The 25504-nt window shown below is 41.8% G+C and overlaps 2 protein-coding genes across 2 annotated transcripts in view; one reads left to right on the top strand and one right to left on the bottom strand.

Annotated features, from left to right (window-relative positions):
- LOC117470693 (solute carrier organic anion transporter family member 5A1) overlaps nucleotides 1-6030 on the top strand; it is a 43568-nt gene extending 37538 nt beyond the window's left edge. Inside the window, exons 11-13 of the mRNA XM_034115525.1 lie at nucleotides 144-316; nucleotides 1238-1302; nucleotides 1917-6030. Coding sequence (XP_033971416.1) covers nucleotides 144-316; nucleotides 1238-1302; nucleotides 1917-2305 — 627 coding nt within the window. The 3' untranslated portion in view covers nucleotides 2306-6030. The remainder of the gene's footprint in view (nucleotides 1-143; nucleotides 317-1237; nucleotides 1303-1916) is intronic.
- sulf1 (sulfatase 1) overlaps nucleotides 5069-25504 on the bottom strand; it is a 26894-nt gene continuing 6458 nt past the window's right edge. Inside the window, 16 exon segments of the mRNA XM_034115526.1 lie at nucleotides 5069-6673; nucleotides 10807-10930; nucleotides 11588-11730; nucleotides 12403-12575; nucleotides 13404-13475; nucleotides 13618-13712; nucleotides 14110-14206; nucleotides 14521-14788; nucleotides 15806-15998; nucleotides 18123-18249; nucleotides 20083-20139; nucleotides 20986-21050; nucleotides 21052-21115; nucleotides 21408-21583; nucleotides 21937-22087; nucleotides 24765-24934. Of these exon segments, the coding sequence (XP_033971417.1) occupies nucleotides 6078-6673; nucleotides 10807-10930; nucleotides 11588-11730; nucleotides 12403-12575; nucleotides 13404-13475; nucleotides 13618-13712; nucleotides 14110-14206; nucleotides 14521-14788; nucleotides 15806-15998; nucleotides 18123-18249; nucleotides 20083-20139; nucleotides 20986-21050; nucleotides 21052-21115; nucleotides 21408-21583; nucleotides 21937-22087; nucleotides 24765-24934 (2571 nt within the window). The 3' untranslated portion in view covers nucleotides 5069-6077.

The raw sequence follows: 25504 nt of genomic DNA, 5'->3' as shown, positions 1-25504 counted from the left end.
TACAAGACAAGCTCAAGTTTCATTTGTGGGCCGTATAACATTTTACTTGTAGAATTAGCTGAGGGCCGATTCAAAATGGACACCCCTGGTATAGCATGTTGAAATGTTCAGATCTAAGAAGTATTCATGTGAGTTCTTTGCAGGTCAACCAGCTGCAGCTCGTCATCGTGAAGACGTACCTGAACCAGAACGGATACGCTCTGTCGGGGAAGTGTGACAGAACCTGCAACACCCTCATCCCCTTCCTCATCTTCCTCTTCATCGTCACCCTCATCACCGCCTGCGCCCAGCCCTCCGCCATCATCGTCACTCTCAGGTAAATCTCTCTCTAGGTTCCTGTTGGGAAAATCCTGAATGTTCCAACGTGAGAGTAACATGATGACAAAGGTATCCCAACTGTAGCTGTGTAACTCCCTCTCTTGGATATCAGCATGTGAAGGACACTGTTCAGGAACTAGTTGATGCTCTGTATGTGATGACTACTTCCATTCTGGAGAGGATCACAAATACATGGATCCTGAGATTGAAGCTCAAGTCTGTGACCAGGGATTATTAACAATTTTGCGTTTTTTAAGAAAAAGTCAGAATTTTGAGAAAAGTCCGAATCTTTTAGATTTTGTGAAAAAGTCTGAATTTTGAGAAAATGTCTGAATTTTTAGAAAATGTCTGAATTTTGGTGAATTTGAGAAAAAGTCAACATTTTGAGGAAACCTCGGAAATGTGAGATTTTGAGAAGCAGTCAGAATGTTGAGATTTTCTGAAAAGCCAACATTTTGAGAAAAAAGTCTGAATTTTGAGAAAAAGTCTGAATTTTGTGAAAATGTCTGAATTTTGAGAATTTGAGAAAAAGCCAGAATTTTTGAGATTTTGAGAAAAATTCTGAATTTTGGTGAATTTGAGAAAAAGTCAAAATGTTGAGGAAACGTCAGAAATGTGAGATTTTGAGAAGCAGTCAGAATGTTGAGATTTTCTGGAAAGCCAACATTTTGAGAAAAAAGTCTGAATTTTGAGAAAAAAGTCTGAATTTTGAGAAAAAGTCTGATTTTTTTAGATTTTGAGAAAACGTCAGTATTTTGTACATAACAGGATGTATGATTACCTAGAAGAACTGTTATTCCTGCATCTTACATGGATCCTGAAATTGAAGCTCAAGCCGGTGACGAGTGGTATTTTTCTAACAGTTCCCCTTACACGCTTTTATTCTGATGCATTTGTGATATCTCTGTCTCCTTCTCAGGTCTGTGGAGGAACAGGAGAGGCCTTTTGCTCTCGGGATGCAGTTTGTCTTACTCAGAACTCTTGGTAAGTTCCTCAGTATGATTATAGACACCAGAACCACACGCTATATGTATAGCTTCTTATCTTCTTCTGCTAACACCATGACGTTGTAGAGAATTCATTTACATTAAGAGCTTTGAAACTAATCATTTCTGAGAGACATCTTTGGTAGTTAGATTTATTGTTCAGAAAACCAGGTTAACTTATTAAACTGAGGCGATTAACATATGCAACTAAAACAACTTGTTATCATGTATATCAGTTTGTGCATTGGGTACACCTTGCATTTTGTTCGACATGCCATAAGACTTTTCTACGACATACTATTCTACGCCTGGTTCTTACACACTGTAACGTGCCTTATTTAGACATAACATACCATATTTATGTTTTGCATTTTTCTCGAGATGCCTGACTTTTTTCTGAAAAAACGACCTTATACTATACTATGACTTTTTGGACAAGAACTACATATGTTACTTTTTTCAACATGCTATACTATGAATTCTTTCTGACAAACTACATACTATGCCTTTTTGAAGATGAGGAAGGGGATAATACCTCATAAATCTCAACATTTCAGCATACTATACTATGAGTTTTTTTCAGTAAATGTAATAATCCTCTCTCTCTCTCAGCCTACATCCCCACCCCCATCTACTTCGGCGCAGTGATCGACACCACGTGCATGCTGTGGCAGCAGGACTGCGGCGTGCACGGCTCCTGCTGGGAATACGACGTCACCTCCTTTCGTTTCGTCTACTTCGGCCTCGCCGCCAGCCTCAAATTCGTCGGTTTCATCTTCATCTTCCTCACCTGGTACTCCCTCAAGCACAAGGAGGATCGCCAAGCGGAGCGCCTGCCTCCTCTGGGCACCGTCAGCGAGTTAATTTGTCACGTTGGGGGTCAAAAAAGTCACGCTCGTACGCGTTCGTGTCCGATTTTTATTCCCGCCGTCGCTCCGATTCTTCACCGCGGACACAGCACTCTGAGCTGCCCAGGAAACGCCCTCAAAGCCATAACGTGAGGTACAAAGCTAGCTAAAGTAAATCAGTGTTTGGGGAAGACTTCTCTGGTGCCTGGCGTTGAGTTTATGTGCATTGAGACGTCCTGTAGTACGATTTGAGAACAGAACTAGGTACAAAAAGCTTTTCAATATGCTGCCCCCTTATGCTTGGAATACAGTCGGAGCTGAAACTCTCAGATTTGATCACTTCGGAGGAATTCAAGTCCATCTTAAAGGACAGAGAACAAGAATCCATTGGTCGATGTAATTGCTCTTATATCCCATAATTGAAGACATTTAAAAATGGTGGCAGTTTTTTTACGTTTTCTTTTATGTTGCATATTGACTGTGCCATTTCAGTTGTGTTTTACTAGTCTCTTACTCGTCTTATTATTGCAGCTTTGTTCATGCTGGCCAGGTCGCTCTTGAAAAATAGATTTTGATCTCAATGACACTTTTACCTGGTTAAATTAAGGATATATATATATACACACAACCCACATCTGAAGCCACGCCTTATTCCTCGTGACACGTGCCTTCTTCTTCCTGTTTGTGTTTCTGCTCCACAGCCACACTTTCAAAGGGCTGATGCAAAGACATCACATGGTGCTACTGGAAGAGGCATTATTAAAGGCATTAAAAACCTGTTTCAGACGAAGAGCCGCCATCACAACGGCCTCTAAAGCACAACTCTCTCACTGTACTATGCAAGACCCCCGTACAGACCCTCCTTCTCCATCTTTTCTTTTTGTTTCTGATTTCATATACTGTAAAGCGTCTTTGAGCACCAGGAAAAAGCGCTCTAAAAAGTATGTATTACCTTCTTCTCCTCCCGCTTTGAACACATCAGCTTCCTCTGATCGTCTCAGCTGTTTTTTGGGTCTTAAGAACTGACTAAAGTGTTTTAAATCTACTCTTTTCTGTAACAGTGCCTCTCAGGCTTTTCGGCCAGTGTACACACAGCTAGCTCGATGCTAATGCTAGCTGAAGAAAGCCAGTCTGCTCTGCCTTGGTGACGTCACCATGTAGCTTAAAGCCGACACTTAGCCTTTAGCGACTTCTATTCAATCTAGATTTCATTACACACTACTTTGTTACAGAGTGAAGTAAAGACAGGTCTCTCCTCTCTGACCATGTGCTGAAGTTACTGTAAGTCAAAAAGATGTGGAAAAGGTTTCTAAAAATCGACTTTTAAACAACGATTGGTGTCTATAATGTACGACAGAAGGATGCATCACTTTGGCTTCTCCATACTGAAGGTCACCAGATGTAAATAGTATTATTCTCCTAGTGTAGGCTTTTTAAGAAAGTAGTGCAGCGAGCATTTAAAGCTTCTTTCAGCAGGAGTCTGATTAACTCTCTGGCGCCCCCTGGTGGCTGCAGATGATTGTGTGAAGGCCAGTGAATGTTGTGTCAGACCGACTTAAATCTTGGTTAAAATGTCCATTAATAATCCAGTTTCCCAAAGATTTACTTTCTGCTGAATGAATTAAATTAAAGGTCTGAAAAATGTAGTTTTATTAGAATCGTATAATTTTCTTTGACTATATTTTCTTGAATGTCTTAAATTAACCTCCCTGTGAAAAGTGAGAAAAGCCTTTTTCATGTTAGCAAAAAATACACTTTGTTGGAGTACAAGTACGTGCTTTTACCTAAAAGGGGAATTAGGAAAAGTCTGGAACAAGTTATTGTGTTTTATATCCTGAGTAGTTCAACCTGAGTGGAAGAACCGCAGAGTCTGCTGCAGTCAAGATGTGGTTTTCTGACTGGTTTAGTATTATCGTGACTTAGTACCTCAAATTAAATATTCATAATAAGGGATCATCGACATGTAAATATCTACAGAGCTAATGGCGCGTATTATCAAGTTAGTTAGAAGCATATTTATGAACTAACATTACATTGTAATTCAAAAAGATGTCAACAAATGATCTGTCTTTCGGGGTCTGAACAGTATTTTTTTGGGGGGGGGGGATTACTCATTTAAATGAAGTTATATTACCCAGAATGCCCTTCTCTCCCTCTGTAGTGATTCTCCACCCTTCCTCCGGTGCAGGATTATTTGAACAATAACCTATATTTATTCTATTAACTCATTACAGCTGCTAATTGACTTCTGTTCTGATAAAATACCAAATAAACAAGTTGGAGTAAAAATGGATTTTAGATAAAAAGCCCTGAGAGGCAAGTGAGACGTGAAGATTTAAAAACAGGTGATTTGACAGGATATTTTTTTTAAGTCATTTTTATTTCTACTAACACAAGGTATATTTATTGTGTGTCAAACTTATGTAACTTGTCTTTCTTATGGCTATAAAAGCAGCTTTTAAGTCAAATTCAGAACACAGGGTTCACAAAAATAACATATCTTGGCAAACCGTTTAATTCACCTGTTCGTAAATCACAAATTAAATCCGTTTGTTCCACACTTGCCTCTCAGGTCTTTGCAAATCCATTTGTATTTACTGAACGTTGGTAAGCTTGCATTAAGTGATGCTAAAACCGTTATATATATATATATATATATATATATATAAAGGGAGGGAGGGAGGAGGATCCTGCAGCTGCTTTCTGTTCATTCAGACGACTGGATTTTGCTTTAAGGAGCTTTTCCTCGTGCTCTGAAAGAGGAGCTCTGATTCATGTTTGTGAACACTTGGTTTACAAAAGCCTTGAAACTTGATATTTGTCATTAAAAAACGGAAAGAAAACGACTCGTCTGACTCAATTCTTACACTTATTATTACTTCTACTACTTCTACCTCACGTGGACACGGGGCGGAGGAGGTTGAAACGTTTATTTCTGAACAGCTTCTGTCCTGAAAGTTACAGAGAAGCACAGCAGCAGCTTTTTACACATTTCTAACGGTCGAGATGAAGGACAGACAGGAAGTGAATAAAGCCGTCGTCTTTAACCACATTTCACTTTAAGGACTGTAGGTACAATCTTTTCGTTTTTACAGAAAACACCACGTGAGGAAAATGTGACATTTACAACAGAAAGTGACAGAATGAACATTAACACCCGGTGAGGATTATTTTACTTTACGTGCAAATCCCAGCGTTCAAATCATGTATTACCTGTCCTGTGAATGTCCACAGTTACTGAAACAAAAGCACATTTTAAATACATGTCTATAATTATTTGTGAAACAGAGATATGACTTTCCCCACATGTTTTAATCTAGTTGTATCTAACCCTAACCCTATAGAAATAATCTATACAAATAGGAGCTGCATCTCTCATTTTTATTATCAATTCATCTTAAAAATATCTTGATTAAATGATTAATGTATTTAGGATTGGGTCTGTAAAATGTCAGAGGATATTGATAAAAATATTCACTTTAAGACGATTTAAAGCAGCATTTCGGCATGAAAAAATCCTTAAATGACGAATAAAATAGATGGGAATTATTCTATTGTCTTATTAGAGTTTTAAAAAAGTGCAAATGGGGTCAGATTGATTATTTCTCTCTGCAGGGGTGTGAGGACTTATGACCTGAAGCTGCTGCTAACTTTCCTTTTAAAAAGCTGAGATGGTTTGACCACTCAAACTCGTTGTTTTTTATCAAAACATATATTAAAGCGGTGTTATCCATACGGAACAAATCACTTCTTAACACTCGGCTGCATTAAGGCTTTTTCTTTCCTAAATATATATTTGAAAAAAAAAAGAATAACACTGTTTTTCCTAATAGGCACCTGTAGAAAAATAAATTGCAATACTCATTATACAACTCTGACACTGAGGTGGCGTCTGTCAATCAATCATGTCTCTATGAATGTCTCGTTAACTCTGATTGGACGCCGGAGAGCCGCTGCCCTCATACTCGCTTTTTGGGGAGAAAGGGAGGAGGTTTTGGGCGTGGAAAATGTCTTCCTCCTCCTCGTCTTCCTCCTCCCTTTCCTCCTGGAAACGCAGCAGGGAGTCGTGATGCGTTTCCATTTCCGTCATCCCGTTGCCACTGAACGTCTCGCCCTCCATCTCCTCCATTTGCTTTGTCCTCAGAGGAAGAACGTCTCTTTTTGGGCCCGATTTGTTAGCCATTTTCTCGGGAAGATCGTTAACAGCGAGAGTGCTGATTTGGGAGGGGGTGACGTCCAAATCCAACTCGTTTCCGCTGCCCTCCCCCTCCCCGAATCCGGATCCTAGCTCTGGATTCGGGGAGTCGTCCAGTTTGAGTTTCTTAAAAACGCGTGGCAGTGCAAACATATTGTCTACGTCCGTCTGGAAGTTGAGCCAGTCGTCGGGGCCGGGGCTGAAGTTTGGCCGGCGCTCGAAAAGACTCTCGTTGAGGCGATAAAGATCCTCCAAACCCTGCCAACAAACCCCCGCCTCCGTCAGGTTGGGCAACTTAACCCGGGTGTCCGTCCCAAACTGAAGAGCTGCAGAGAGAGAGAGACCAGAGTGAGGAAAAGACAGAGAATCTGAGTCTTGCAGCAAAGCGGCAGCTCCTAAACTGCAAACATGGCAATTTATTTAAGCAGAAAGAACAGAAAAAAGAGGCAAAAGCGATCTGGAGCCAACAGACAGTTAGCTTAGCTTAGCATAGTGACTGGAAGCCGAGGGAATGCTAGCATGGTAAAAAAAACAACTCTGATTTAATTGCTTAATTAACAGTTTTCAATTTACAGTTTTTTGTTCATTAATGTGTTATTTTTTTTCTCATAAATGCACTGCTTTAATGTCCTAAACTTCGAGGACGACTCTTCTTAAAAACGTGACATTTTTACAAATTGAAGTTCTGTTATTTAATTTGATTATGAAAGGAGCGTCATTTAAATATTTATTTAACGAGTATTTTATACTTACAAATGGTCGAAATAAATCTTAAAGGTCACCTATCATGCTATTTTTAGGCAATAGCATAGGTCTCAGATATATAAAAATATATAAAAAACATGTCTATGAAGTGTTTTGCTCAAAATACCAAACAGACCACCCAGCAGCTACTGTCTAAACTAAATGCTGCCGTGATGAAACGCCATATCATGGATTATCAAGGATTCTCTCTGAAACAGTATGGAGCTCAAAGGCTTTCTCTCTTGCCGGTTACACCACAAGGTGAGTTCCTTTTTATTTCCTGCTTCTTCACACACATGCTCTCCAGTACAGGTTAGCTCTGAGTGTTAGCCATGCTAATGTAAACACCGACCATATTACGTCGGGCAACGTTTCTGATACCACCACGTGGGTGCCATCCGATATGACGTAAATAACGTCATATCGGATGGCACATCGGTGTAGCCCCGTTTTCAGAGATTTGCGCACGGAGGAAAAGAGAGAGGGTTTTATTTTCTGGGGTCACATGTTGATATATGAAAGACATCACAAAGTGCATTTTGCACGATAGGAGACCTTTCAAATCTTAGGTTACTTAGATTACTTTCCCTAAATGTGTCAAATATTTTAATAATAAGAGCTCTCACTCATTGACATTGTTTGTTCTGTAGTTAATGATGAATTGCACTTTGCACAAGTTTGTATTAGATAGTATTTTAATTATTGATTTTAAGTAAATTAAAATTTGCAATTAGTTGCACAATTAAGCACTTTATTTGAAGTATATGTACAATTGTTCAATTTGCAAAAAGTCATGCAGCGAAGCACGCACACACACACACACACACACACACACACACACACACACACACACACACACACACACACACACACACACACACACACACACACACACACACACACACACACACACACACACACACACACACACACACACACACACACACACACACACACACACACACACCTCAAGCCATAGTGCAAACACATGCTGATGTTCTGAGCTGAGCTGCACATAAATAAAAAAAAGGTGTGAGCGGCATAAATCAGGCAACCTGGAATAAAAAAAAACATAAGAGGATCTGCTGGTTTATCCCAGGGAAATAAGAGCAGGATTTCAGGAAGAAATATGCAAATTAAAAGAATAATTTCAGCAGATTTTGGGGGAAAATAAGCGTCTTTTAGGCTTTGCTTGTGAGCGTGCTGCAGCTACTGTGTGTGTGTGTGTGTGTGTGTGTGTGTGTGTGTGTGTGTGTGTGTGTGTGTGTGTGTGTGTGTGTGTGTGTGTGTGTGTGTGTGTGTGTGTGTGTGACGGACTCACAGGAAGGAGAGGCTCGGTCTCCTCTTTGACCTCCCATGCTGCTGCCTGGTAAGCAGGTGTCGGAAACAGAGGTCAGAGGTCAAGGTGGTGTATGTGTGGATGAAGGTGATATTAAAAGGGATGACTCAGAGTGAGGTATGACGTGTTTGAGATTCAAGTGTAGACACAGAGCCAGAGAGAGGCGGCTATTATGCTAAAATGAAACTCAGATTTAATTGGTTAATTCACCGTTTTCAATTTACAGGTTTTTGTTCATTAAGGTGTTCTTTTTCTTTTCATAAATGTACCGCTTTCATTTATGTATTTGTCTATTTCTTTTAATGGCCCTTAACTGTAAGTATGAAGCTACAGTCAACAGACAGTTAGCTTAGCTTAGCATAGTGACTGGAAGCAAAGGGAAACAGCTAGCCTGACTATCAAAAGACATCTTTAGAAAAGAAAACACTCATGAGATGAAAGAAGTAAATCTACAGTTTTTTGCTTGTTATTTTGTTATTTTTTCTTGTATATTTATGACTTTTTACTTTCAGAGATTATTCAATTTGTACCTCTTAAGATGACTGCTTTAATTATATCAATTCAAATGCAGAGCCGGCGGAGGAAAAAAACAAACCTTACATTTCCGATCGTTTTTTACTTATATCTCTCACGCATAATTATGTTTTAATAATCAAAGACTATCACAAGTTTTTCTCATAAATGTACTTTTTTAATGTCCTAAATTCAGATAGTTATTTTCTTCCCCTAACTTGGGCATCGTTATTGTTATTATGTTTTACCTACAATGGCCCTAAAAAGACGCCGTTAATAACCTTCTTGTCCGTTAACTGTAAGTAACGTTTATTTAGCAAACTAGCTGTTGCTTCAAATCATTCCCCAAACGTCTCCTGTTCGAGTCCCTGTGAGATGTGATGCATGATGGTGGGATGATACAGTTTCATGCATGTGTTCACGTGCACTTAATGCTCAGGTGGAGGTAAACTCTCTATAATGACTTTATTAGCCATGTGAGAAAACAAGATGGATTCTGATGAGTGACTTGTGTGAATGCGCTCTGAAGCAGAGTGACGCCACACAGCGAGACAACATGAAGCTGCTTCAATGAGACAAAACCATTATGTTACTGTTAGCGTTTCCCAGCATGCATCAGCAGCTCCACGGGGCAGATGGATTAGTGGGAATGAGGCGATTGAGCCCATGCAGGTGTTAAAGGGGGAAAAAAGCCACTGAAGAGAAACAAAAATGGGTGGATACCTGTGTGGCTCATAGCTGCCTCCATCTTTACCTCCTGATCGGGGAAATAAAAGCAATCGATTGTTAATGTCTGATTGGGAGGTACTATAGGTCATTCACACTGAAGAGTCTGCATGCAACTGCTACTGCCTACGGAGAAAGGCAATCATTGGAGGAGGAGAGGAAGAGGAAGAGGAAGAGATCTGGAGGAGGAAGAGAGTCATTGTGCAGGGTGGAGAGGAGGAGATAAACAGGGTTTCCCTTAAAGAGTGCAGGGGTCACATGTGATCAAATGTACTAGAAGTAGAGTAATACCACAGTGTAGAAATTGTGTGTGTGTGTGTGTGTGTGTGTGTGTGTGTGTGTGTGTGTGTGTGTGTGTGTGTGTGTGTGTGTGAGAGAGATCCTGAAGTAAACATTGAACAAACATCAAGAGAAAAGACTGGATTTTGACTCCTTGACCTCCACCTGAAAAATTCAGCATTCGTCACTGAGGCATGCAGCATGCAGATAATGTGCAAACACACACACACACTAACACACACACACTAACACACACACACACACACACCACTGAGACTGAAACAGACTGCACACACAGCAGGAGACGACACTGAGACATGTATAATCTATATCAGCATGCATCTCCGTCCTCTCGTCCCACTCTGAGTGTGTGAGTCTGTTTCAGTCTGTACGGCCACCTCCCTCTAAACCCAGAGCGACACCTCCCTCTAAACCCAGAGCGACACCTCCCTCTAAACCCAGAGCGACACCTCCCTCTAAACCCAGAGCGACACCTCCCTCTAAACCCAGAGCGACACCTCCCTCTAAACCCAGAGCGACACCTCCCTCTAAACCCAGAGTAACACCTCCCTCTAAACCCAGAGTGACACCTCCCTCTAAACCCAGAGCGACACCTCCCTCTAAACCCAGAGTGACACCTCCCTCTAAACCCAGAGTGACACCTCCCTCTAAACCCAGAGTGACACCTCCCTCTAAACCCAGAGTAACACCTCCCTCTAAACCCAGAGTGACACCTCCCTCTAAACCCAGAGTAACACCTCCCTCTAAACCCAGAGTAACACCTCCCTCTAAACCCAGAGTAACACTTTATATATCGGACAGGTGTGTGTAGCAGAGTTCCTGCAGGTGAGTGTTTACCTGCGTCGGGTCCTTTTGGGCGGGGGTTGCACTGCTTGTGTCCCTGACAGCTCCTCATCTCCATCAGGTGGGCGTGAAGAGAGTTCAGGACGTCCCGATCCACCGTGTACACCGTGTTGGTCAGCTGCAACACACACACACATCGATCTTCTTAATACACACATTTCTATATATATTTTGTTGGTACTGTTCAATGTGCACATTTTTAGTTTAACGCATTTTGGTTTTGTAAATATTTTTTTATTTGTATTATCTTTCTTTTATACAAATTCTATTTTAACTTCTTGTGTTTTTATACATATTTGTATATTATTAAAACATTTGTATTGCAGTTTTGTCTTTTTATACAAATGAGTTAATTACATTTTTATTGCATATTTTTACAAAGAAAAATCCACTATTTTATTTATACATTTTGTATTTACTCCATACCTTCTTATGTTATACAGTATACATGTTTATATTCAATTTATTTGTATATTTATTACATTTAAATGTAACTCAACTTAATGTAACATTTATATAAATATTTTTTATTTAATTTGATATTTTTATCGCACAATCTTACTGACTTTTTAAAGATTTTTGTGCAAATATTTGTGTTTTATTTACATACAAGTCAGTTTTAATGTCATCACGTTGTAGCTGTGAGTTCATCAGTCTCTAGAAAGAGCAGGAGGAAATACATGATGCTATTTCCACTAAAACCTTCAAAATGACCAAAGAGAGCTCCTCGATAGAGAGAGGGATGAAGATCAGAGTGAGAGAGTTTGACCCTGACCTGGTAGGGGTCGTTGTTGAGGTCAAAGTACTCCAGGAATCCGGTGGAGAACTCGCAGAAGAGCGTGTTGTGCGTCTCGTTGATGGTCCTCAGACACCAGTAGGTGTTGTTGTTGGAGCTGGTGCAGGCGCAGAAGCCCCCCACTGTGCGTGCACACACACACACACACACACACACACACACACACACACACACACACACACACACACACACACACACACACACACACACACACACACACACACACACACACACACACACACACACACACACACACACACACACACACACACACACACACACACACACACACACACACACACACACACACACACACACACACACACACACACACATTAATAACGCTGTATGTAGCATGTCCCCTCTCTTAGCTTCAGAGGAGACGGTAATGGTTTCGACTCAAATCCACCTTTTTCTTTAATAAAATGGTGTTTATAGTCATTTTTATTTGATTAAACCAGGTTAAAGAAGACACACATGGCTGTATCAACATCATATATTAACTATTTTTTCACTTTCATTAAGTTTAGTCCTTTAACCAACTTCAGCCGACGACCTAATAGTAATTTCCTGAATTGTAACCGTCACAAAACCCAATTTCAAACTCTAACAGGAAGTGAACATGTGGTTTAAATGGACTTTAATGCTATGTTCTTTGTCAGCTTTCGTCACACACACACCTTTTAAAACATATTCTTATAGGAGCTGAGAGGTTCAACTACTAACAAACGTATTTACGCCATTATGCATGAACCCAAAAAGCAGATTGCATGGTGGGTAGTCAGTCCACTCACATGTCCACAGGGGGGCGGTGGCCCAGTGGTCGTTGTTGTGAGTGAAGCAGGTGAGTCCTGGGAGGCTGCAGTCGTCTCCTTTCTTCGCTCTCTTCTTCACTTTCCTTTCCTTCTTCTTCCGCCGGATCTCGTTGTAAAGCTGAGAATTCCCGTCGTTGTCTTGCGCCGCTTCCCTGCAGAAACAACGGGACTAGATTACCCATCAGCCCCGGTTTCTGTGGAGCTCTGTTTGCTGCCTCCTGTGTGTACTCTCTGTGTGTTTCATCACAATGGAGTTCATTGCCAGGTTTACACTAACAAGGACATGAGCTTTAGTTTCTGGAGAGGCAAACTTAAACAACGTAAGACAATACGTTGTGAAAGTAGGTCTAAAATATACTATTTAGGGTTAAAAAAAGACTACAGACATGTATTTAAACCACATTTAAATATACAAAAGAACATGAAACGCTAAAAAACGTACAACAATGGATATTTGACGATATGACAAACTACAGTGTGTTCGATTTGATTGTTTTTATAGCATGTTTGCACTGATTTGATTGACTTGTTATTTTAAATGAAATGTGTTTTTAGAGTGACTTACCTCCAGCTACTTATAGAAATATATATTAATGTGTACGTTATATAAATAAATACATCTCTGTGTTTCCATGCATCATTTCCAGCCATGCATCTGTCGTCTCAGCTGCAGCTACACACACACACACAGAACACACACACACATGCTGCAGCTACACACACATGCTACAGCCACACACACACACACACACACACACACACACACACACACACATGCTGCAGCTACACACACACGCACACGCACACACACACACACACACACACACACACACACACATGCTGCAGCTACACACACACAGAACACACACATGCTGCAGCCACACACACACATGTGATGAAGGTGATGTTTCAGTGGGCATGCAGAGAGGAAGATGATGATGATGTAACGGCTACAGAGCGAGGGTTAAAGGGGAACTCACTTAAAGGGATGGAGTTGATCTTTCCTGCTCTTCACTCTCTGAGCCTTGTTTCTGTCTCCTTTGCTAACATAGCTGCTTTCACACACAGAGACACAGACTAAGGAGCAGGCAGGTTGAAGGTGTGGACTTCTACAGGGCTTTGTATCAGCTCCAAAACAACATATATGTCACGTTTCTGTGTGTGCAGGAAGTAAGTTTGAGGTGAAACACTGACCTCTTCTTCCCACAGTCACAGTCTTCAGGTCGGATCCTCTTCAGGTGTCCTCTCACCTCGCGGAGGTTTTTGATTTTGTCTTGAAGGGCTTCAATCTGGAATTAAATATGGAGAAATACTCTCAATTAATGATGAGCTCACAGTGTGTCACACACACATCAGGCAAGATAACAAGTCTTTATGAGAGTATAACAAATCATTAAACTATACATAGTGGACAGAACAATATCATATACATGATTTCCCATATATTAAATATATATATTTCACATGCAAAATTAATACAAATTCCAACTAGGTGGAAATAGGTGATGTTTTAGTCTGAAAAATATAATTCAATTTCAATTTTGTAAAACAAAAAAGTGTTTTTTACGCCTTAAATTATATTTGATCTAAATACTGATTGAATGAGAAACCTGGAGAAGGTGTGTGTGTGTGTGTGTGTGTGTGTGTGTGTGTGTGTGTGTGTGTGTGTGTGTGTGTGTGTCTCACCTCCTGGTCCACGTAGCTCTTGTGGTCCTTCCAGGCTCGGGGGGATTGGTAGATTTCTCTCTCACAGTGAACACTGTCGTTCATCAGCATGTAACACCTGGAACACACACACACCTGTTACACACTGTCCTCCTGACACACACACACCTGTTACACACTGTCCTCCTGACACACACACACCTGTTACACACTGTCCTCCTGACACACACACACCTGTTACACACTGTCCTCCTGACACACACACACCTGTTACACACTGTCCCTCCTGACACACACACCTGTTACACACTGTCCTCCTGACACACACACTGCCCATCGTGACACACACACACACTGCCCTTGTGACACACACACACACACACACACACACACACACACACACACACACACACACACACACACTTTACTCACTTGTGTGTGACCTTCACAGAGGTCATGTACCCCACAGCGTTGGTGTCGTCTGAGAGCATCTCCTCTGATCCGTCTGACCCTGGGAGCATTTCAAGGTTGTGGGGGTCGTCGGGGTCATTGGGGTCGTTGTCATAGTGACGTTTGGAGATGGATCGTCGTCTCACGGCTGTCTGATCGTCCGCCTGAAGGTCAATGTCATAGATTTGACCTTCAAACTCCACCGACAGAGAGCGAGTCTGACGCGTGTGAACGAAACGAGGCCGGAAACCTGGAGGGAAATTCAGTCAAGACATGATTTATGAGTATATTATTATACTTATATATTATTTATATTATATGTATTATCTACGTGCAATATAAATACCAGGACCATGATTACGAAACACACTCTGCGATATAACATGTGCAATATTATAAATACATTTCTATAATAACGTGCAATTACGGATCTGACACTATGTTTTTGTTGCACTGCTCGTCACTGTACAGTTTTTTACATGAATGATGTGACCGTCTACGTTTCCTGTAGTTATTTAATTAGTTATTGTTAGTGTACAGTTTTATTATTATTGTGCTGTTGTGTTTATTGTATTTTTGTGACTAGCACAACAATTTCCTTCGGGATAAATAAAGTCCTATCTTATCTTATTATGCCCACATTTTACGCCGTGCATTTTCATCAATTTCCATATTTCAGCTGCATTATTTCTAAGCAACACTAGAGGGCGCCAGATCTTTTGATCCCACTTTCCCAGCAGCACTCACAGGAACATCCACAGGACATTACATTTTTTACATTACATGTTACTTGTTAGACGCTTTTATCCAAAGCGACTTACATACTCAATACTGTGGACAATCCCCACAGGAGCACTTTGGGGTGAAGTGTCTCAGGGACACAACGACATGCTGACTGCAGTGGGGTTTGAACCTGGGACCCCCTGATCCCAACACCAACGCTCTATCCACTGCGCCACAAATGTGCCTCCACAAGGACAAATTGCCAGACTTGTAGCCGGATGTTTGCATTTTCAGGATGTGTGTCTCTCTTTGGAGCTTAAATAATCAGACACAGGAAGTCAGGGTTTGATCTTCTGCAAATCTATTCCTACAAAACCATCATCACTTCATAAAACCAAAGCAGTAACGTCTGCAAAAAATACTAGAGTTCAACTCTGTGTGTGTGTGTGTGTGTGTGTGTGTGTGTGTGTGTGTGTGTGTGTGTGTGTGTGTGTGTGTGTGTGTGTGTGTGCGTGTGCGTGTGCGTGTGTGTGTGTGTGCTCACGCTGTCCGCTCAGCTGACGGTGTGCACGGCGCTCAGGTCTGGAGGATTTGATCAGAGCGTCTCCACAGTCGCAGGCAGGCTCCCTGAAGGAGGGCTTCAGGCTGCGGACCCTCTTCCTGGAGCCCTCCTTAGACCCTCCTTTACACTTCTGGATCCTCCACTTCCCAGAGATCTCCTCCACACAGTGCCACTTCTGCAAAACACAAATACAGCGGGGATTAAACAACAAGAACATGGAGACAAATCATGAAGCTCTCTCTCTCTCCTTCATTAGGAAATCAATAAAACACCATTAAAACCAGACAAAATACATGAGAGGTAATTAAATGCAAGAATGAATAGCCAGTTCATATAACATATAGATAGTTATTTGATTTAATAAAAGGCAGCAGCAAAAAGAAAAGTCTTCAGCCCTGATTTATCACTTTTTCCCCCATTACGTTTGGCACAACACCTAGTGACTTTTGCGGCTAATGCTAGCTACGTTAATTGGATAAGAGTCAGGAGATATTTCCTTGGTTAAAGAGTTAGGAACATGTCAGCTTCCCTCTCCGTAAAACCAGCTTAACTCATGAAAACAGAACATGAAATGTACTTCATAAAGATAGAAAACGTATTGCTTCTTAAATCTCAGCAGAAACTTAAAGTCTCCGTGAGAGACGGATAGTTCAGGGGTATCTCAGCGTGTGGGGAAAACCAGCGTCCAAAAGCAGTGGGAAAGATAAACCAACATGACACCCATCGTCTGTCAAGAACATATAAGAGGAGACCCCGTATCACGCTCACTCTGATCTGAGTCGTTGTGTAAATACTCCACTACTTCCTCCGAGTCTCAATATTTACTCGCAGCAGGAAGAGAGAGCGAGGCTAATTTCTGCCGCTGCGTAGCTCTGGAGTTGAGACACACGTGCAGAGAGGATATAATAATATATATAACGTCAGAATGAAGCATCCTCTGTGCTCCAGTCTGTCCTCTCAGTGAACACAGAGCAACAGATCAGATCACGCTGAAGGCTCTTTGAGCGGCTCTCACTGATCCTGCTGTGATGTTACATGTTTGTTTCTCATGTATATATTGATATATTATATAACCATATATTGGTTTATATGTGACAGAGGGGTCAAAGGGTTAGTACAGATGTGTTCAAGTGGAGTGTTGTATGAAGTACTCGTGCATATTTGATGTGTTTTGAATATTTCTGCTGCAAGAAAAGACTGTCTGAAGTGAACTGAAGGTCCATACTCTGTCAAACCAACACACTCCATTGACAAAAACACTTTTCTTACTTTGCAGAATCTGGGAGTTGTTTGTTTAACTTTGATGCAATTTGTTAGTTAGTTTGTGTATTCTGTGACTTAGGTAAAGCTGACACACACACACACACACACACACACACACACACACACACACACACACACACACACACACGGAGGTCATGTTAAACCGAACGTATGCAGAAACATATCATGATGTTTAAATAAGTACAGTTAGAAGAACACATGGTTCAAAGTTAGCACTATTACAGGTGCCGCGCCGCACTGCTGCCTTCAATAACCGATTGACACACACACACACACACACACACACACACACACACACACACACACACACACACACACACACACACACACACACACACACACACACACACACACACACACACACACACACACACACACACACACACACACACACACACACACACACACACACACACACACACGTTTATGTGACTATAAACTGGATCTGGGTTGCATTAGCGCTCCCGTCATTTAACGCTAACCCGAGACTTGTAACAATTTGTATTGTTCAGGTCCGAGAGCTGCAGACGCATTAAAGGGCGCAGATGAAAGGGAACAGATTCATGCACAAATGGTCCAATTAGGATGCAGCGTAAAGGGTTTCCATGTGCAGGGAGGTGCGTTTATATAGAGATAGAAATGTATGTATTAGGAGAAACCCCTTGAGATGCCGACATAAGCAACGTCTTACAGACAGACATGAACAAAATAACAGAAAGCAAAGCATGACAAACAAGGATGAACCACGTACAGTCTGTAAAACATCAGATCATTACAGTTTGATAGTTTCATCAAGAACAAGAGCAGCTGAAAGTGAGATGATAATGCACGAGTAGGGATCCAATAGTAGCAGACATAAATCTGGACTGAGTGTCTAACTTGACCCTTTGACGAGTAAGTTACAAAATACTGCTTTACATACATAGTTAAAGTTAAGCATTGAAATATAAGTTGAAGCCAACGCATGTGTCTTCTTACATTTGATGAAGGATCTAATATTGTTTTGTGTTAGTACCTGTCCTGGCTGCTGGCAGGGCGTCTGAAACTCTGCCTGCTGACACGTCTCCATCACCTTCTTGTATTTCGGGAGGCTGTTGGTGTTCTGCGGGGTCACCGAGTCCTCCTTCTTCCTCAGGATCTTCCTGCAAGAAGGGGGTCAGCGTCAGATCAATTATTGTTCAGAAAACCAGGTTAACAATGCATTCAACTGATTCAATACTTCTTAGGACCCTCTTGATCAAATGCAGCAGCAGAACATTAGTTTGAAGGACTACACCTTGTACTTCAGACCTAAAGCCAGACTTAAGGACCTGCTTTATCGTGCAAAGACTTGCAGCTTCTCCTCTCCTGGCACGACCACAGCTCAAAAGCGTGCAGAGGTGTTGTTTTCTGCAACATGGAGACACTAAGTGACACTAAAAGCTGACAGGCTGTGTGTGATGGCGTCTTCCACAAAGAAAGCAGTCTTGTTGAAGCTCTGCATCCTGATCCTCTCATTCCTCAGGTAACTTCATCCTGTCTTTGTTTGTTTTGCGTGTCTCGCTTTCTTCCGTCTGTCTCGGTTTAACAAGTCAGGTTTACGTCCCCGATCGCGTGCAGAGGACAAAGACTGGGCTTGTTTTTCTTCATCGAATGTCGCCTGCCGTCTACTAAACATTTGTGAATATTAAAACCTGGTCCCTGCAGACTGTGGGCAGGAAGCGGAGAACGAACGTCTCGAGGAGCGTTCACACACCCCGGGTTCATCGAAGTGTTCGGATAGTGTGACACACAACCAGAGATACACACATCCTGTACTCAAGTAGAAGTACACACATCCTGTACTCAAGTAGAAGTACAGATACTCGTGTTTAAAAATACTCTGGTAAAAGTAGAAGTACTGACTAAACTTCTTTACTCAAGTAGAAGTACACAGACTCGTGTTTAAAAAGTACTCTGGTGAAAGTAGAAGTACTGACTAAACTTCTTTACTCAAGTCAAAGTAAAGAGGCTTTGAAATGTACTTCAGTAAAAAGTACCCATAACTAGCAGCTGTTTTAAAGAGTACCTGACCTCCCTTTATATTAATAGAACAATAATGTCATTGTTAGCTAATGAATGTTTCCATGCTGAACAACGGCAACATGACAACGTTTTCATTGGTCCCTCTTCTTTAGAGAAGACCAGGAAATGATGGATACACGGATCGTGTTCAAATCAATAGGCACGCAATGACTCTAAATAATAATGATCACGCCACCAAACACACATTCAAACTAAAGGAACCAGCCTGTTTGGGAAATGTGAGAAGTAGAAAGTACAGGTATTTGTGTTCAACATGTAAGAAGTAGAAAGTACAGGTATGTGTGTTCAACATGTAAGAAGTAGAAAGTACAGGTATTTGTGTTCAACATGTAAGAAGTAGAAAGTACAGGTATTTGTGTTCAACATGTAAGAAGTAGAAAGTACAGGTATTTGTGTTCAACATGTAAGAAGTAGAAAGTACAGGTATTTGTGTTCAACATGTGAGAAGTAGAAAGTACAGGTATTTGGGTTCAACATGTAAGAAGTAGAAAGTACAGGTATTTGTGTTCAACATGTAAGAAGTAGAAAGTACAGGTATTTGTGTTCAACATGTAAGAAGTAGAAAGTACAGGTATTTGTGTTCAACATGTAAGAAGTAGAAAGTACAGGTATTTGGGTTCAACATGTAAGAAGTAGAAAGTACAGGTATTTGTGTTCAACATGTAAGAAGTAGAAAGTACAGGTATTTGTGTTCAACATGTAAGAAGTAGAAAGTACAGGTATTTGTGTTCAAAATGTAAGAAGTAGAAAGTACAGGTATTTGTGTTCAACATGTGAGAAGTAGAAAGTAAAGCACACACTCTGCAGGACACACACTCTGCAGGACACACACTCTGCAGGACACACACTCTGCAGGGACATGGATGTGTCTGCGGTGAGGAAAAAGGGATAAAGAAAGAAGGACATCTCACCCTCGCTCCACCAGGAATGTGTCCCTCCAGACTTTGGGTTTCTTGTTGGTTTTGAATCTGGGAAAACAAAAGGCACAAAGTTTATGAAACTCATCTGACTTGGCAATCACCGAGTGACAGCAAGGAGGGGATAGTCATTATATTGAAGCATTAAATATACTGTCCCAGTTCTCTCTGATGGACTGGGACCGTTCCCAGTGAGACTCTCTGTTGTGAGCATTGCAGACACATCAAAAAAAATATGTAGGTGTGATATTACTTTTTTTTACTTTGTAAGGTTGCAACTAACTATTATATTGATTATTAACTGCAGATTATTTTATACATTCTTCGTTTGTAAAAACGAAAAATGTCCATCCCAGTTCCTCAAAGTCCAAGGAGATCTGTTCAAATGTCTCGTGTTCGTCCAAAACCCAAACATATTGATATAATATGAGAAAAAACTGAGAAAAACAAAAGAAAATCTCAACTTTTGAGACAATTTTGCTTTAAAAATACCTTAAAGTGGACCTATCATGCTATATTTGAATAATATAGTATAGGACCATACCTATATAAGGCATATTTTTTCTTCAAAATACCAAACAGATCATGCATTTTAGCCATGCCTCATTTCGCTCAATTTGACAATTTCTAGCTCTGGGCAGATTCAGTGAGAACAGCGCCACCTACAGGCCTGGCATATGTACTACAGCGTCTCCAGCGCTTTAGAACGGCAATGGCCGTGGCTGTCTCCTCCTGATTGGTGGAGTTGGCCCAATAGCCTTACATGTGAGTTTACTCCAGAAAGGCAGAGCTGCTACACACATCAAACTCTCTCTGACTATAGAGACCCAAGGCTGCTTTACATGGTAAACAAACAAACAAACAAACAAACAAACAGGGAGCAGATAACAAACTGACCTGTTTCCAGTCCGGTCCTGCTCCAGCAGTTTCAGGATGGATTTCCCATCCATGTCGGCGGGGGGGGTCGAGGCCGGCGATGTGCAGGATGGTGGGGGCCAGGTCGATGTTCAGCACCATGTGAGGGTTCCTGCACACAGACAGGGAGGGAACGGATGAAATGCATGCTGGGAAATTCATAAAAGCACATCCAAGGAACCAGGATTAACGAAGAAACAACACAGAGAGAGATGGGCTGCCCAGTGCCGTTCATTAGAGGCGATTGGGTCTCTTCCTCTGCTTTAAAATAGCATTAAAGTACATTTTTGGTAAATGCACGGAATATCAAATGGGGCAAAATGATGTAATTCATGATACTCTAATAAGATATATGCCTCCAAGACTAAACCCTGTGAAAATGACTCGTTGTTTCGCAGACTTACACGGCGCCCTGCTCGATGTTCGGTCCTCTCAGGAAGAACGGCACTCGGATATCGAAGTCGTACGGCATCGACTTCCCCTTCACCAACCCAAACTGCCCGATGTGATATCCGTGGTCCGCCGTGTAGATGACGTACGTGTTGTCCAGCTCTCCAGTTTCCTCCAGCATGTCAAACACCTGACAGGAAACACGAGGGAGGGTCGGGGAAAGACTTTTAGAGAAACTACAGAAAATCCTGAAAAATGCATACATGGTGGATAGGGTAAGAAATGTCACTAACAGATATCACCATGAAAGTCCCTCACTTCATTACTGACATTAACACAATTATATTTTATATTACAAGTTTTCTGAGATGCTATATTTAAACATGCAAATGAGGCGATATGTATTGTTAACTTTCAGTGGATTTAGGAGAGACACAAACTTAGTAAAACAAACTCCTGAATGATGGTTGTGGATGATTTGTTCCCTCTAGACTGTGACAGAAAACTCTCCGGTTTGGCCGGTGCATTTATAAAAACACGTACCTTCTGCACGGAGTCGTCCACCGACATGAGCGTCTGCAGCCTCTTTCTGTGCAGGAAGTTGGTGAACTCCATGTGGATCGGCCTCATGGGGCCGGTGTACTGCATGATCCAGTGTTTGTCCATGTTGGGGGCGTAGTTGTAGGCGGGCGTACTACAAAAGGGGGAAAAGGGTACAGAAAAAGTCAAAAATCCTGTATATTTGTCTTAAAACTTGGATCCTAAATCAACCTGAAGATGATTTTGTGGGAGGAAAAGTGAAATGTGGTTCCTGTCGCACGCTTTGAACAGAATGAAATGGTGGAAGATGAAGAAATGAGATGGAGAGTGACTGAAAGAGACGAGGAAGAGGCCGGGATGTTTTGTGTTTGGTCGAGTATGTTTCAGGTGGTTTGGGAAGTGTTGAGGGATGTTGTGAAAATAGTGAATGTCCTCTTCAGTAAGAGGAGGGGGGAGACGCTGTTCACCTGTCTGCAGAATGAACTGTGAACTTAAGATGGGATGAACTATAGAGTAGTGTGTAAAGGATGCAAAATAAGATACCACTATCCTATCAAACATAATTGCATATAATCCCGATTATCATCTAAAAAAGAATGCTTAAAAAAGCCCTAAAACTTCTGGAATATCTGCACCTTGCATACTGACTGGGTATTGTTGGTGCCAGCTGAAAATAATCCATATTGTGCATCAGAAGACACCAAATACTGCGCTTTGAACTAGCCGTTATTCGTCCTAAACAAACTCTAACCGCCCCTCCTCAGTAAGTACACCCTGCAGCCTGAGGACTTAATCAATCCCTGGTTTTGAGCGTCTCTGAATCCCTGAACTGCTTCCTGCCCTCTCGTCTCCTCTCCTCTTTGTGCCGACTCTGAACTCTTCACCCGGCGGCCCGGCGGTCTAATAAGCCCCACAAAAGGGACCTGTTTCTGGGCACTGGGCCACCAAAGGTAAGGGGGCCCTGGGCACCAGAGCAGCAGGAATTCAGAGGTCAGAGGAACCAAGGAGGGAATCTATAGGAGAGGTCACACCTGCCACCTCATTCATTTATTTAACAGGGACAGTTCATCAACATCTCTGTGAACCTCACAAGAAGATATTTTTCATCTGAAGTCCCTGGAAAGATTTAGTAAGTCAACCTAAAACAAATTTCATTTTAAACAAGTAAATACAATCAAATAAAAACATGACAATCTCCGAGTGATCCATCAAACTGAGAAGATATAACGTCCACACACTCTCTGAGAGAAGAGACACCTCCAGAGAGGAATGTTAACGACATTATCATCAAACCTCCTGCTATTGTTGCTGTCACACGTTGAGGCTGATTTATGAGCTCCTTCGAGAAGTTACAACGCCACAAAGTCTCGCCCACACACACACACACACACACACACACACACACACACACACCACACACACACACACACACACACACACACACACACACACACACACACACACACACACACACACACACACACACACACACATATCACACACACACACACATATCACACACACACACACACACACACACACACACACCACACACACACACACACACACCACACACACACACACACCACACACACACACACCACACACACACACATCCATTAGTCGATGAAGTATCAACACATTTTTTTTGGATAATCGGTCGTTTTTCATGCAGAAATGTCAGAAAATGCAGTTTTTTAGCCGCTCAAATATTGATCTTGTCTTTGTTTTATCATAATTAAGTGATAATCTTTAGGTTTGCACTACAATTAAATATTTAAAATCATCCCTTTTGACATTTTACTTTATTATGTTCACGTCTTTCCTTTAGTGCATGACCTTAAACCTGCAACCTTTAATCGACAGAAGACAAATGGACAGATTTTGCGATAATAATTCAAATGTGAAGCGATTATTCATGCTAAACATTTAGTTTTAAGCCTTTAAATTATAGAGAATTGCTGCTTTCCTGTCTTTTATATCATATCAAAGGGAGCGTCTTATATTTAAAGACTTTGCAAAAAGACAGAGGAACTTGGACGGACATGTTTCACATCTTTCCGTCATTCTTTCCACCCCACTATAAAAGGATAAACCTGAGAGTGAATCCACCATGAAGTTAATCAGCTGCAGCCTGAGACCACACACACACACACACACACACACACACACACACACACACACACACACACACACACACACACACACACACACACACACACACACACACACACACACACACACACACCACACACACACACACACACACACACACACACACACACACACACACACACACACACACACACACACACACACACACACACACACACACACACACACACACACACACACACACACACACACACACACGTCACTCAGAAGTCACCCCAATTAGAGAGAGGGGATCAGACGCCACGCTAACCCCCGAGGCTGGAGCTATAAATACATTAATAATGTCACAAAGGGTGTTCCTCTGCACACACAATGCATTCCTCTCATCCCAAGAGCCCCGGGGAGAAAATACTGATTGATATGGACAGCATGAGGAAGTGGGGAGGGAGGAGGGGAGGAGGGGGGAGACAATAGAGAGACAGAAACGAAGAGCAAACAGACAGAGGGGAATGTTAAGTGGGGGAGAAAGTGAGAGGACGCGGGAGAGAAGTAAGAACTGTCCTACAAACAGCTAAAGGCTAACGTTGGGCTATACATGAGTGCATCTGTATTATTGACTCTGGATGTAAAGATGACCCTTTACGTTCATGTCTCATGCTTTAAAGTCCATATAGAAGTCCTGATGAGTGCACACATGACAATATGACGCTACTCACATGTGTTGGGAAGCGTTTGGGAAGTGCTCGGCGTACTGCGGGGCTGAATCCTCGGGACCATGAGGGGCGGCGTGACTCACGACCATCATCACAGGCCGGTGGGGGAACATCCGCTTCGACATGCGGAAGAAGTTGGTGCTGTCGTTGGTGATCAGATCTGTGAAGTAGTCCTGGAGGAGCAGATACACACACATATGAAGCATGATTAGGTGCTGCTGCAGAGGAGGGTGTGTGTGTGTGTGTGTGTGTGCGTGTGTGTGTGTGTGTGTGTGTGTGTGTGTGAAACAGCAGGAGCTTTGATAAACTCCGTCACCTCAGACACTTCAGAATCAATGGACGGGGGCCAGAGGGGGTATGAACCGGGGCATTGAGTACACCTCCGATCTGTCGAGTCAACAGCTGGCAGCGCGCCTGTGTGTGTGTGTGTGTGTGTGTGTGTGTGTGTGTGTGTGTGTGTGTGTGTGTGTGTGTGTGTGTGTGTGTGTGTGTGTGTGTGTGTGTGTGTGTGTGTGTGTGTGTGTGTGTGTGATGGCATGTTGTTATGACAGCTCACTGCTCCTCTCAGGCTCTCAATTCTCTTACGCCTCGTTTCATTTTATCCCAATTTTTTTTGTACTTTCCTTTTCACTAACTACATTTACAAGCCAATGCACTATTTATTCCAAAATATGAGAATATTATGGATCGGAGTCATGTATGAGAAGATCATGAATTAATCTTTAATACGACAGCAACATTTT

This window comes from Trematomus bernacchii, unplaced genomic scaffold (assembly GCF_902827165.1).
Source record: "Trematomus bernacchii unplaced genomic scaffold, fTreBer1.1, whole genome shotgun sequence".
Classification (NCBI taxonomy): Eukaryota; Metazoa; Chordata; class Actinopteri; order Perciformes; family Nototheniidae; genus Trematomus; species Trematomus bernacchii.
The sequence above is the reverse complement of the archived record's forward strand: the minus strand, read 5'-3'. Positions and strand labels throughout refer to the sequence as shown.